This window comes from Trematomus bernacchii, unplaced genomic scaffold, assembly GCF_902827165.1.
Source record: "Trematomus bernacchii unplaced genomic scaffold, fTreBer1.1, whole genome shotgun sequence".
NCBI lineage: Eukaryota > Metazoa > Chordata > Actinopteri > Perciformes > Nototheniidae > Trematomus > Trematomus bernacchii.
The window spans coordinates 7,180,550-7,195,950 of NW_022987828.1; the positions used below are offsets into that span (position 1 = coordinate 7,180,550).

Here is a 15,401-nt window from a genome sequence, read left to right on the forward strand (position 1 = left end):
TCTGCACCGTGCTCTGATGCTGTTGCTTTATGCTTTATGAACGGGGTCAACAGAGAAACATATTCTTCATGACCAAAGTTGGAATTGAAATAAAAAAGGGAAGTGAAACTTATGCTCGTCACCCTCTCCCTCTGGTCCACATTAATACAAATGATCCCAATACGTATGATTGTATGAACTATGAAAATATCTTAAAATCAATACAAATGTATTTATTATAAACGTTAGTCCTTAACATCTATCACTGTGTATATCACCATTCAAACATCTTTTAAAAGTTGAACAACCCCCACACAGCTCAGTAAAGACTGTGAAATGTTGACTTTATTTGATCATTTCAGTAAAAACTAACGTTCATATTTCTCTTTTTGATTATAATACTGATGAACGTTCAAAACAAAGCACTTTGGCAACTTACCACATACGTTTTAAAAAGCTTAATAAGCACCGTAACTTTCATGATATCATTTCTCGGTCATAATCGGTTGTTTCCGTGAACGGCCGACTGTTGTGTGACGGCAAAGCAAATGCTGCGGCCGCAAGGCATTGTGGGGCAGCATTTTCTCCTCTCCTTTCGTAAAGGGAGGTCCAGTGGTTCCTAAGCTAAAGGAGGTTATAAAGGAAGTTTGAAACCTCCTTTCCTATCAGAAGCCTCATCTCAATACCCCTCCTCGACTCCTCCTTTCCCTCACTCGCGTCCCTTCCTTGCGTTTTAGCTCCGCGTCCGTAAGATGCGAGCGAGAGACACGAGTGAGGACAGAGGAGTCCTCAGGTATTAATTGGGATGTCCTCGTTCACTCAAACGTCACTCTTAAACGACGTCTGTTAATGATGACATGTGCACAGCTGTATCCCCTCTCATCGGGTTTAACTGACTAACCCTTTAGAACCGGCCCATTTGTTGTTAAATATTTATTTAAATGAATGAATCTTTCTCTTGTTAGTCAAGGAATTCAATGTATGATGGTTGGTCCTGCTTTTGTGTTCCGTTGTGGTGTAAAATGTACATTTCAATAAAATTATAATAATGTGAAAGCCTTTACTCTGAACATGTGTCCTGTAGATCCCCACATTCACCACAAACCCACATTCAGGACTGTGCATTTTAAATAATTTAACTACTGAATATTTTAACACAAAACAAAAACAAATAATTGTTATTTATCAAGATCTAGCCATTTATGAAATAGCTTTCTTAATAGCTATGTTTTAGTGACGTTCAAGATCATTAAACATTACTTAAATTGTTAGTATAACCTGTTATCATACCAGCAATGGGTCTTGCTCGTTCTTTCGCTTCCCGTCTGATGAAAGGACCAGGAGTGGCTTGATCAAGTTAGCTACATAGCTAGTAGCTAGCACGTTAGTTAGCATTACAGCCTTGTCATTTTTATTAGCCTTAACATGAAGTAACATTAAGTAACCCAAAATGTTAAACAAAGAGTAGTTTCACACAAAAAAATGTGTTACTTCACAGTTTTACGACACATTTTTTTTTGACTTGCAAAATTATCTTTTAAATTGACAAACATCATATTTGTAATTCGTGGCACAATTCAAACGGGATTGAAAGATAATCTTTCTCTCTCCATTGACTTCAATACATATTTTTTCCGAAATAAGGTCCCATGGAGCTCCACCGGAAGGGGAGGGACTTCGCCACTCTATTTCAGCTATTGGGACGTCCTTCAACATGACGTGTCTTGATCGATTTCCGGGTCAAGTCCCGGAGGAGGGGAAGAGAGGAGTCGAGGAGGGGTATTGAGACGAGCCTATAGAGAATTCGAACGGACACTTATCATGGCTGTCACTACCGATCTGCCCCCCTGCCCGATCTGTACTACGCATGTGCGAGATGGTCCGCCGTATTGGACAACTCCGTACAGCAACCCAACTAGGATACTTGACACAGTGGCGTTTGGCAAAGCACACAAAGACAACTCAAAAAACCGAGAGAGATGAGTTATTGTTATTAAAACTTCACCTCACTATTATTTAACAAATCTTTTTATTGGGTTCTTTTATTTGGGGTTAAGTACATTGTCAGAATAAGTGAGAAATTGATTTCACTTCTGTTAGACAGCTATCATACTGAATAAATATTTACTGTGAATGTATGCAAAAATGTATGGCATATAGCTGTCTAACAGAAGTTAAATCCATTTCTCACTTATTCTGACAATGTACTTAACCCCAAATAAAAGAACCCAATAAAAAGAGTTGTTAAATAATAGTGAAGTCACGTTGTAATAACAATAACTCATCTCTCTCGGTTCTTTTTCTGCTTTGCCAAACGCCACTGTGTCAAGTGTCCTATTAGAGTTGCCGTATGTAGTTGTCAAATATGGCGAACCATCTCGCACATGCGCAGTGCAGATCGGGAAGGGGGGCAGATCGGGTAGTGACAATGGCTGCCACTGAGGGACTTCCGGGTCATTTCGCTCCGTTAGGAAGGTTCCTAAGCTAAATGGACTATTCGACTTCAGCCAGGGTTCCTACCCAAATGTCTTACCTTGCACTGCCCTCTGCAGGTGTAAAAGTTAATTGTTGCAATTAGTGTATTGGAAGGTTAGATATTTTCTGGCTTGTGTATGCTTGTTTAAAAAATGTTTGTGTCATGCTTGATGCTGTGAACTACTTGCGGGGAACTTGTTTTATCCATCCAGTTTCTGAAAAAAAAGGTAGAACTAGCCAATGTTTAATAATCAAAATTAATAACTTTATTAATGTTTAAATACATTTTTACTGGGAAAGAAAAGTAAGGCAAAGCAAGGCAAGATTATTCATATAGCACCTTTCAACACAAGGCAATTCAAAGTGCTTTACAAAAATGAAAGACATTAAGAGCATTAAGAAACATATTATAAAATGGCATTTAAAAACACTCATTTAAAAGCAAAGTATCACATTTTTTCAACTAAAAGGCCATAAAGGATGTTATGCTCGGCTGATCTTAAGAGGTAAGATACATCTCCATTAAACATGTTTAATCATTAATAGTTGTAAAGTTGTATTCACACCTTCAAATATTCACATTTACCACCAAGTAGTTTTATCTTCAACTGATCTTCTATTTGTATCCAAACACAGGCACATGGCCATTTAGCAAAACAGTGTATGACCAAAACCTCAATGTCTAAATATAACTATTCCTTTGAATGTCAGTATATACGTGTTGATGTACAAAGAAATAATCCATTACGTCTTGTTTTCTCAAAAGGGAGAAAACCTCTCTGATCCCTCCGTCTCACATGAGCACATTTCATTAGCAGCTCTCTGTAGTTTCTGCTGAAAGGACTGTAGAATAAATCGTTTTTTGTCCCACAACGCTGTATTAAAAATATCCTTAAAAGCTAATGATCTATGCAAATGATTCTCGTCTTTCACTTATCTAATTGGAAACACACTAGCCAATTTTGAGCACCATTTGTCAATGACCTCCTGTGTGTCTTCTTCACTGCACGCATTTACACACACACACACACACACACACACACACACACACACACACACACACACACACACACACACACACACACACACACACACACACACGCTCTACCCTCTCTCGACATTTTAATCAGTTTTGAGAGGAATAATTGCCCAGGTAGATGTCTAAATATGGAGGTATTTCAATTACACTGTGGCTGGCTTCAGGCAAAATATGCCTCACAGAGACTAATCAACTAAGACTGATTATCCTAATATTATATAACTGTCTTAGTGCGTGTGTGGGTGTAATTGTCAACATATGCCATAGATCAGTATTTACTATAAGCTGGTGCACGACCAACATTACATTAAGATCAGTTCATCTCTTAGTACGGAATACAGGTGTCACATCCTTGTCTCAAATAAGTCCATCTGTGATTGTCTGCCCTGGAGGAACCCCACTGCCCTAACAAGACATTTTGAGTTGATGAGTGGAAGTCAAGGGGGAAAAGACAGTTGCCCGAGGAAGCTTTTAGGAAGCTGTTATGTACCCTCACCACTGGCCTGCTAATTATATCACACACGCTGTTCAAAGCAAATGGAGCAACATGATCGCTCAGTTGGACACAGCTTCAAAGAGCTCATCTCTGATTAGCATTGAAGGGACAGCTGTCATGTGAAGAGCTTGATGTGTGAGCATATCAACAGTTGTAGATGTTTTAAACTTGTATATCAAGAGTAGCGTTGAAGAATTGCTCAATTTGGTTGATTGTTAGTTATGCTAACGGTAATGGCCAAAAGCGATGTCGATGTGTTGATACAGGACGGATTGCCATGAAATGTTGTGATCCCCAGAGAATATACCCTGGTAAACCCTTGACTTTCACTCTAGCGCCACTGTGAGGTTTACATGTGTTTTTTTTGTGAAATGTCTGCACAGTTATTGGATGAATTGCCCTGAAATGTTATGTTCCCTTCAGGATGAATTGTAGACACTTTGGGGATTCGATGACTTTGTATGTATAGTAGTGTCATCATTAGGTTGAAGTGTGTGACTAATTACCTGGCAAACTAATGACATTTACATCAGTCTCAGCTGCACTGTGTTTAATGCTAATGAGCCAAAGCACATTGGCATGCACACATTAGCATTTAGCTCAGATCCCTGCTGTGCCTAAGTACAGTTTCAGAGAGCCCATAGTGTGGCTGTACACTATTTAGACATTACGTAATTGTGTTTCAAAACACAACTGTATTTTCGTTTGTAGCAGCTTTTAGATACATGCTGACATACTGGCATATATATATAGGCATTTACATGTTGTCAAAGCATTGTTTGTATGTTATTTCGATTTTGTCCACAGCAGTTTTACAGTAGACGTCTAGACATCTGATGACCTCCAAGTCACAGAATCGTTGCATGCAGGGTTACAACAGGACAGCGGCCAAAGTTTATGTTACCATTATTAGAAACAGCCGCAACAACAGTACCAAGGTCAAAGGTCAGTGCCTTACAATATTTCTGGAATCACAGACACGTCATGTCTGAGTTAAAGTTAAAGGGGACTTTTTTTGTTGGTTTATTTGCAATGAATTGATCTTATATTTCTGTCTCTGAATATGACAGATAGAGTTGTGCTTTATAGATAATGACAGATAGGTGCGACCAGCCTTAATCTATCACACTTTCATCCTTGATTTGACTGCAGACTGTGTTCAAGAATTGACTGGCCTCAATATGTCACTGCATTTTTGTATCCTGTAATTCATTGTGTCCATAATATGCATGCAAACTAGGGTATTGTAATTATGTATGTATTATAACTCAATATGACCAAGTAAATTACATTTAATGAACCTTTTTTCAATTAAATCTCTTCAGTAATCTAGTTTCTGTGGTCATGCAGAGCCTTTTGTAATAATGTCTAATGCTTCAGTGCAATCAGAGGCCTGTAACATCTCTCTTATGATACTTGAGGCACTCACTTGCCTCAGTTTTCTCTCTCACCTAAATTGACATTGAATGATGGTTGTGCTTGGAGCATCCATGAGCCTAGTTTCTGACTTGGAACATGAACTCATTGCTTGTTGTCATCTTGTTTACCAACAAGCTTGAGTATGCCTCTGATTAAGTGTGCTGTTGTTCAGTCTCTCAAGGCTGCACTAATATGTGTGCTCCCCGAGGCTCAGCAGCTATACCGTAGTTATTGTTCTCATTCTGACTGTGAGAATCATTAATCAAACTGCAGACAGATCCAGCCGTGTGTATAAACCTCTCTCTCCCACAGCTTCCCTTTGCTCTCCCCTCCATCATCCCATTTTTTTGTTCATCTCTTGTGTAAAGAGGACCTGCCCACAGGCACAGATATACGGACCCATGCATATATCCAATATAAAGGCAAAAGGAGGCTTTAAAAGCACTAGGGATTGAATATTCCTCCTGTCTTCCATCTCAGTTTCCCGTAAAGCATTAGCTTACAGTTTTGAGCCCAGCGTAGATTTGAGGATGACAATGATGGAGCACTTTGAACCAAAAGGGTTGTCACTTTCGACTTTTGCTGAAATCTAGCCAATTCTACTTTTTCCACGAAATGATCTGACTTTCTCTCTACCAACATCAACTTACATGATAAACATGAGCATCAGCAAATTCCCTCAAATGACATATGTTTATGTTTAAGAGTCAAAGATCTTTAGAACCGTTAATTTCACACCTGTCCATTTAGAGAAAAAAAGGACATTTTATGAGATTTTGTAGATCATATAAGTCCGGAGAGGTTGGGTGGTTTGATGACTTAACGAAATGTCTGACATTTGTTCTCTACTCATTTCCTCCCAAAAGCTTAACCTAATCTGATTTTGAACACACACCATACTCTTTCCTTCATTGGAACCATGTTTTTTTGTTCCTTAACATAACCAAAACTCAACAAAACCGTGGTATTTTTCTAATTTGTGTTTTTTTAGGAGGACAATAGCAAATTTGGTACCTCAGCTGAGGAAATCTGCTTAATGTTCTCTTTATCCGGAATTTAAAATCTGTGTACTTCACTGCAATAAAACTCATAAGAATCATTTTATGTAAGGTAGGTTTTCCTTTGGGATTACAAAGTGCAATCTGCTGCCCACCATGACCTAATGACTGAATCTTACAATGAAAACATTCATTTTGGTCATGTTTTAAAATGATTTATGCTTATTTACAGAAATGTCATTGATTTCCAGCTGCAATATTTTTGAAAGGTTAAAAGGTAAAAATCTTTCATACACGTGACCCATGTCAGGTATGTTGAATCTTAATGGGGAGTCTAGAAACATCTACATGAAAACCAAAATGCATGACCATGCTTCCATCCCTTTAAAAATATTTTTTTGCTTTCTGTTCCAAATATTCAGAGATAGTCTGATGGTGGTAGGACGTCAGTGTGCCAGATGTGGCATCAATGTATCCCATCCGCACTGAACTATTCCCCACTGCACTGGATTGCATATATGGAATACATGTTATAGCCAGATTTTCCCTGCAGGCTGTGTGTTTGGGTGTGCATGTGTGTCTGCTTTACACTCTAGGGACATTGCCACATCTGTGAGTTTGTCCACAGTAGCCGCTGGGTCAGATGCTTCGTTCTCCGTCATCACAGCCTCCATCATGTTAGTCAGTCTTTGCTTCTTCTTGTGCTTCTCTTCATTTTGATCTTAATTTTGGCTGGGCGACATCTTTTAAATCAATTGTTTTTGGATACGGTCCTTGCTAAACCCCTGTTGCTGTTATCCCCCCTTCTACCTTGCCCCTCCCTTCCCCGTCTCTCCTCCCACTCCCACCTCATTATTCTCGTCTGTCTTTTGGATGTCGACCCTCTCTGTTACCCCTACCAACCCACAAGGGTTCAATCTTTTTCCATCTATCTTCTTTTCCCCTCTCCCTCCCCTGCACCCAGTCCCATCACTGACCCAATTAAACATGGGGAGGGACACAGCAGGAGGAGAGTGACGGAGGTAAGGCAAAAAAAACGAGAGGGAGAGGGAGGACAGGCAGAGTGTAGAGAGAGTTTGATAGTTAGTGGCTGGAAAAGCAGAGACAGTCAGAAAACAATTGCCGCCAACCTGCCAGGACACACACAGTGAATTGTCCGAACTTGAAACACCTGGAAGTAACACAGCCTGTGACAGCCTCGGAGGCGGCAGGGGGGGGGGGGGACAGCAAGCCGACAGTCCTGCTGCCACGCACTTACTGTTCTCCATGAAGAAACGAGGAGAATAACAATCTACCTTCGGTGAAGAAAGCGGGCGGGGAGCCGTGCCTGAGACAGGATGGAGGAGTACCGGCATATAGAGGGAGACTGAGAGGACAGACTGGGAGGAGAGACTGAGAGGACAGACTGAAGAGACGAAGACGGTGCATTCCTGGTTGGAGCTGAGGGGGGGCAAGTGGTTGCCCCGGGGCAAGAGAAAGATTTTTTGTTGCAAGGAACAGAAAAAGAGGAAGGGGGAAAGGATGCATCTGTTCTTCCAAGAACAGTGGGAGGTGGAGGGGCTGCAGACAGTGGGCATCCTCCTGGTGGTCTGCAGCTCCCTCAAACTAATGCACTTTCTGGGGCTTATCGACCTTTCCACAGAAGGTAAGGGAAACGGTTAGCGAGTGAGGACGCAAACAAATGAATTTGGGATGTTAGGAAAAGACACAGCTGGAAAGGGTGTGTCTATGTGTTTTTGCTTAAGTGTCAAACTTAGAATAGATTGGCCTCATTTTTTCACATACCTTTCATTTGTGTGTGTGTGTTTGTGTACTGAAGTACGTATTGTGTGTTTGTGTACTGAAGTACGTATGGTGTGTTTCCTTCTAACTTACTCAACTTAGCATAATGTGTCTAAGGAGGGAGCTTTTTAAAGTCTGAAGGATAACACGTGTGATGTCATCAGTGTCAAACCAGGTAGGGTGGAGAAGATTGGAGCCACATGACGGGTTATATTTATCTATGCTGCACTGATTTTCAGGCATGCTTTTATTTGTTCCCCTAATGTATGAAAGTGAAATACTAAATAGATGCACTGCAGCTTGAAGAAGAGATAGGTAGGAAAAGTGGGAGGAGATAAATATAAGTTACAGGTCCCAGGCCTCATTTAAAACCAGTAACCACAGAGACATAGACAACAAACCAAACCAACAGGAAGTCCATCCGTTCTAAATATATTAAAACGTTTAAATTGCAGTACTACTTCACTTATCACTAGATCTCAGGAGGACCTAGACATTACTGCTGAGGGTTCATTGTTGGATCTACAGTACAGTATCACTGTAACACTATGCTGCCTCACTTTAGTTGATAGTAGTTTCAGTGTCACTATGAAACAGAGCTCCTTAAAAAATTACTGGATGTTGCAAAGAAATTGTTTTCCATCAAGCTAAAAATAGATATGTTTTTCTTATTTCCTGAAGAGTTGTGATGGTTTGTCAGTTTGCCCAAAACGATTGAACTCTAATTGCACACTGACTACAGGGCGCGCTGGGGAAGAATATCTTTACGCTGCACAACAGCTGATGATCATGGCAAATTGCTTTTCCCCCTGACTCATGAAGAATATGCAATTTTTTTTCTTGGACTACTCTGGCAAACATGAAAGCATTTGTGGTCTCATTGTTAGTTCCACTCAAAAAACAATGTTGACTTCAAAGGATTCCAATAAATGAATCATATGTTAATTCTATAATGTAATGAGCCCAGTAACCTACTAGTTTTCACAAAAGACTGCTTTCAACAACATTGTTCTGTGAGTACAAGATACAACATCATAAGTAATCTCTCTGACTTCTAATTTGATACTATGCTTTAAAACAGTTGTGAAATAGAATACATACAGGTTGTGTTTCTTAGATAGATGCTAGTAGATGTTTACGAAGATGTTTTTGGGGCAATATTTATAATATATAGGGGGCCTTAGGGCGCTGTGCCTTTGCACATTAAAATCAGGTTAATCCCTCTGAGAACAAACATATCTCTCTGAAGGCAAACTTGGCCAAGACAGATACAGCAGATTTACTCAAAAACAAAAATCAAGGAATTTCATCAGCAGCAAGAGCAAAACTACAGAGATAGAAACAAAGGAGATGGAGAGAGGGCTGTGAGACAAGGGGGGAGGAAAGGTGCGTCAGTCCTCAAACAAGCTCTGTGTTTCATGTAGAAGAAAGGAAGCGAAAATGATTTATACTTTTTTCACTGTGCAGGCCTTCAGAACAATCAGTACAAATTACATTTCGTTTACTCACACCTGGAGACGAGCTGAATCTGTAGCACAATAATAAACAGTGTTATGAAGGTTGCTTTAAAAAAGCACTGGTTGCAAGCACATGTATTATTTAAGTACATGTTGTGTATAGTAGTTTTATTTTGACTACTTGTGTTTGCTACTCTCAACTCAAATACTATACTAATTTTATTTTACAGTCAGAGTTGCTAGTTACAATTAATATGTATACTTAAAAACATTTAATGAAATGTAATATGATGTTATTTATGTAATAAATGTACCTACAAACTACACATAAACCATTCATAGTGTATATAGTTAAAAAAGCTGACTAAACACTCTCACCCTGAGGTCACAGCTCTGGAGCTTTTAGTCATATCATGTTGATTTTCACCTGCTGTCATGATATTGTAGAATAAAGTATGACATTACTGTTGTACTATTTGATTTAGCTGACACATTTATCCAAAGTGACTTACATGTAATGCAATTAACAATGAAGATACAAACTCAAAATACAAAGAATCCTGCACGAACATTAGCTCTAAATAACCATTTTAAGTGCCAGCCTATAGAGAAATGTTTTTATTGTTCGGAAGAAAAGGTGGGTTTTCGGTCTGCAACAGAAGATTTGTAGACATCTTTCCTGATATTATTGGGGAGCTTGTTCCCTCATGTAAAGCCTGGGGAAAAAAGGGGCTTGTTTTTCTTGAGGGGTACAAAAGAGTAAGAGAGTCATTTCTGTTGTTCTGACTACATTCATTCTTAAATGTTGATTTAAGAATGAAAGTTCTTGAGGTTTGGAACAGCAATTGATAAAACCCTATTGTCTGTGGTTCATTTAGTAGATTAGTCTATTCAGTAGTAGTAGCAGCATTTGCTACATCATCCACCGATCAGAAATACAATGTGATTACTTGCCATCAGACATAATTAAAGATTTACTTTATTTGAAAAATGTACTCCGATTCATTTTTGAACTTCGGCAGATGGTCAGGCAATATGATTTCTGTGTTATGATCAGATGTCGGATCCATGTGGAAAAAAATTATCTATTAACACTCAAAGAGACCTCGAGGCAGAGGGCTGAGCCAGTGCTTGGCGGCTGGATGTATTTATCTGGCAACCATGGGACAATGTGTTCTACCGTTTTGGCTCCAAATGAGTCCAGAGCCACAGGTCAGGAGGGCCACAGTCCCTGAGGTGCAGAGACAACAGGGAAAAACAACACAGAGTCGGTACACAGGTTCATATTTGCAAAAGTGTTTTACTTCCTCGGTTAGACATGCCTTAATTATGAGGTTTGCTCGCTTTGAGGTGAACTGCTCAGTGGTGACAGATATGATTGGCTCTGGTGGAGGCTTTGTGCAGTACATCTGTCTGGCAAATTATATTCTACTATCAAGTGAAATTAAGTCTTTAAGTCGATTGTGAATTAAACAGACTGACGAATGGGCTTTTTTTCTCCACAGTTTTTCTGAATGTAACATTGACGTATGAGCCAGTCTGATCAGGGACGCGGTGTGTTCCCAGGGGTTGGCTGTGCTGCTGTTGTGTGATAATATCTCTGTTTGAAGAGGTACTCACGGTCTCCCATCGCTGATCCAGGTCAACAGGCAATTAATCATTTGAATAAACGGCATGAATCAGTCTGTTGTTGCATCTGTCCAACGCATGGAGTGTTTATTTGGTTTTTACAGGCATGTGTGTGTGAAAAAAGACTTTGATTTTGAAAATTGCGTGTGGTGCATGTGTCTAACCTTTGTGCTATGGTTGGTGATTACAGGTAATCCTTCCACCAGCCAAAGCAAAAAAACCATAAAGCAGCGATTCCTCAAGCTGCTGCCATGCTGCAAGCCCGAGGCTGCCCCTTCTATCAGTCAAAGCAAGTGCTCCTTCACTCTCTATACATCTCCACTTCCTTCCTTGTGTCTGGACTCTTTAGTCAATTCAGAAGATTCATTCAGACGCTTATGTAGAGGCAGTTGTGTACACGCAGCCTGGGAAACAGTCAGAGCACACGCTGTCTGACCTTGTTGCTGCTAATGGGTCAGACCCCTTTTTGAATGTTTAGGATTTGAAGCGTGTGTTCCCTTGGGCAATGTGTGTGTGTGTGAGTGCGCGGTGTGTACGTTTGTGTGTGGTTACGTCTCCACGCCTTTTGAAACGCCTCTTTTGTTCCTGTTTATCCTCTTCTCTCACTTTCTCTCACAAGTTCAATAGGTGACATTAAATTGTCTATAAACTACTTTACCTATGTTGTGTGTTTCTTTAAATTGTGTACATACATTTTCACAAAGGTTTCCAACATTTTAAAACCCAGAAATAAACGTAATTCTTAACAGGGTAACCATTTCACATGGTCACCTATAATGGTGTTGTGACCCCTTTAAGCATGCATTAACATTGTTGATGTCTATAAGTCATTTATCGACTTTGTATCTAGACACATTTTTTCAATGCAGTTCTTTTACGTTTAACTGAATATTTTAACTTGATGAAGGATTTCAGACATTGAACATTCAGAGCCACTTCTTCTAGATATTACATTTTCAGAAAAAACAAGCTGATCTAACCGTGTCTGTTTCTTTTGGACAGGTAGAGATCTCTGTAAGTAATTTGTCTCCTTAAAGTCTGAATCCTAAGTCATTTAGAGAAACAATCACAAGAAACACTGAATACATTTTAACCAAAAGATGCTGTCTCACAAGGCCACTTTATTGTTGTTTCGATTAAGGTATCTTTAGTGAAATAAAAATAACATATTGTGCATTTGAACTTGAGAAATGTAGACTTTTTATACACGCATTACTACAGTATTATGTCCTGGAACAGTGATGTGTGGAAAACGCTTGACGTAGTTGTCACAATTGTATGTAGAAAATTGCATTAACTCTTTATTTGATACAGTGACGTAATACAATACGACTAACATTATTGTCAATGAAGGATGTTGGTATGCTCTTTGTATAAGACTTGGATGACTAACTCAATTTCAGTTTGATGACTTCATTAAAATATGTTTGCCGGATCATGGCTGCTGCATGTTGTTGTGGATGTAGTGATGATAACTAACTCTGGTCTCTCCCTCACACAGACAGCGTGGAAGATGATTTTGAGTTATCCACTGTGTGTCATCGCCCTGAAAGCATGGACAAGCTTCAGGAGCAGACTAAGTTCACCAAAAAAGAGCTGCAAGTCCTCTACAGGGGCTTCAAAAATGTAGGTCTGGCTGGAAAAGAGACTGCTTCTATTACATCATTATGGGAATTGATAGCAGTATAAGCCTTGTCAGATCCAAAGTTACCATGTAATCCTTAATTTGCTAGCAGAGAACTAATTTTCCTTATTTACATTTCTTTCCCAGGAGTGTCCATGTGGTGTGGTGAATGAGGAGAACTTTAAGACAATTTATTCCCAGTTCTTTCCACAGGGAGGTGAGTTGTCAAACCCCCTACTGCTAAACCTGAAGATCTACAACTGTGTCCATACTACTTTAATGTTCACCATTCTCTCCATCTTCATTTATTTCATAGACTTCAGGTAAAAATGCAAATAACACAATGTATTTGATTCCGCAGAGTACACAATGAATTTGACATTTTCATGATGAAATGAACATAATTAACTCATTATAAATGTACTCTGCAGTGCTGAACCATAGTCCATGCACTGCTAGGAGGCAAAGCAATTTTTCATTTCATGATATTTTGGTTGATGAAATGTTAACCACTCGCCTCCAGTTCTATTTGAAATGATTCTTATATCTTGGCTATATTTAGCTGGCTGCTAATACTGTTGAAAGACTTTGCTTCATGTTTTGAGGGCACGCAGGTTATTGTAAGTCTCTACCTTTGCAGATTCAAGTATGTATGCACATTTCCTGTTTGAAGCTTTCGACACTAACAAGAACGGCTCTATTAGTTTCGAGGTGAGCTCTAATTTTATATCGGTTTCCTTTTTAGAAATAACAACAAATGTGTGCTCCGGTGAAGTTTGCCACCACTGCTGTGTCCTCACAAATATGTTTTCCTTTGAATGCCTGCCTACAGAGATTAGTGCTGTGATGAAGATTTGACTTTATTTACTGTGTCAAGATTGAAGTGATGCCTAAACAAAACAGTAAATGGTTTGCAATCTTTTCAGGACTTTGTATTTGGCCTGTCTATTATCCTGAGAGGGACCATAAATGACCGGTTAAACTGGGCGTTTAACCTCTATGACCTTAACAAAGATGGCTGCATCACCAAAGAGGTAAACACAGTGGCTGTTTGTGGGGCAGAGGCAGGTGGAGGTTTAGGGTGGGGTTGGAAGAGGAGGCGAGAGACATACGAATGACTAGGTCATGTCCTTGGTGTTCTGGGATATGTGGAAGTACGATATTACATTTCATTTTTTGTGGGAATTGACATTGTCTGTTCAGATTTTGATCCCTGAATACATCAGCTTATATATTTGAAATGTAGAACTTTGCCTCAGTATGACAATCATTCCCTGTGGTATTTATGGCTATAAATAACCATTATATAAACGGAATTTGTCACAGATGTCATATTTAACCATATTAAACTACATTCAAATCAAATGAACATTGTGTAATATACTCAATGCAAGTTAATCATTTTGTAATCAAACAAGACGAAATAAAAACTATGCTCTCGGACTCATGACCTCTATACTTCTAAAAGAATAAACCTGACCACAGCAAACTGATGTTCTCTAAATAATTCTACATCTTCAATAATATTTTCGCTCTTTTGTCCTGTCCTTGTTCTGTCTAGGAGATGTTGGACATCATGAGGTCCATCTATGACATGATGGGGAAGTACACATACCCCTCCATGCAGGACGATATTCCACGAGAACATGTGGAGAGCTTCTTCCAGGTCTATATCTATTACTGATAGATAATATACTGATTCTTCTGATTGGAAGAAAAAAACTCCTGATTGTGTAATTATTTGATCATTCGTTTGATATATTTTTTTAATTCCTCACTTATTTTCATTGCTATTTTTTTTTTTTACTTTCTTGTGCTTATATTGTATTATCAACGTTGAGGGCCCCCTTGAAAACCAGATGGTACATCTCAAAGTGTTATTCCTTAAAGGTAGGGTAGGTAAGTTTGAGAAACCGGCTCGAGTGCGCTAGAATTTGAAAATACACAACCGGAGAAAATCTGCCACTTCCTTACAGAGCCCCTCCTCCAACACACACGAACGCGCACATGACCAATGAGGGCACGAGATAAGTTTGTGCACAGATGGAAGGCTGACAGGCAGGTAGGCCGTCCAGTTATTTTAGCCGGGCCGGGCTAAAATGATTGGTCGTGCTTTTTACAGTATTACAGCTTCCACTGATGACATTTTTTAATGGATTTTTTGTCAAAGCACTTCAGATATTCATTGCTATCGGGATGTTAAGAGCATTCCATGGAATATAACAAAAAGTGTATCTCGAGCCGGTTTCTCAAACTTACCTACCCTACCTTTAAATAGACACAATTATTGAATTACTGTTTTTCAGTGAATAAATGTTTTCCTGTTATATTTTTTTTTCAGAAAATGGACCGGAATAAAGACGGCGTGGTCACCATAGAAGAGTTCATAGAGTCATGCAAAAAGGTGGGATGAAAAAGTGGATTTTAAATCCTGAAGGAACAGTATAACATTTACTAATATTGACTACTTTTTCATGTATGTATATTAAATGTGTAGCTAAAG

The 15,401-nt window shown here is 39.2% G+C and overlaps 1 protein-coding gene across 6 annotated transcripts in view; it reads left to right on the forward strand.

Annotated features, from left to right (window-relative positions):
- Positions 1 to 15,401, forward strand: part of LOC117499387 (Kv channel-interacting protein 2) — a 93,562-nt gene that overhangs the window by 75,451 nt on the left and 2,710 nt on the right. For 4 of the 6 annotated variants that reach the window (XM_034151736.1, XM_034151735.1, XM_034151733.1 and 1 more), the window contains exons 2-7: positions 12,776 to 12,900; positions 13,046 to 13,115; positions 13,539 to 13,609; positions 13,825 to 13,932; positions 14,460 to 14,564; positions 15,240 to 15,302. In XM_034151736.1, coding sequence (XP_034007627.1) covers positions 12,776 to 12,900; positions 13,046 to 13,115; positions 13,539 to 13,609; positions 13,825 to 13,932; positions 14,460 to 14,564; positions 15,240 to 15,302 — 542 coding nt within the window. Of the gene's footprint in view, positions 1 to 11,464; positions 11,568 to 12,775; positions 12,901 to 13,045; positions 13,116 to 13,538; positions 13,610 to 13,824; positions 13,933 to 14,459; positions 14,632 to 15,239; positions 15,303 to 15,401 lie in introns of those variants that run through there. The other 2 variants (XM_034151738.1, XM_034151737.1) reach the window with 2 other exon arrangements.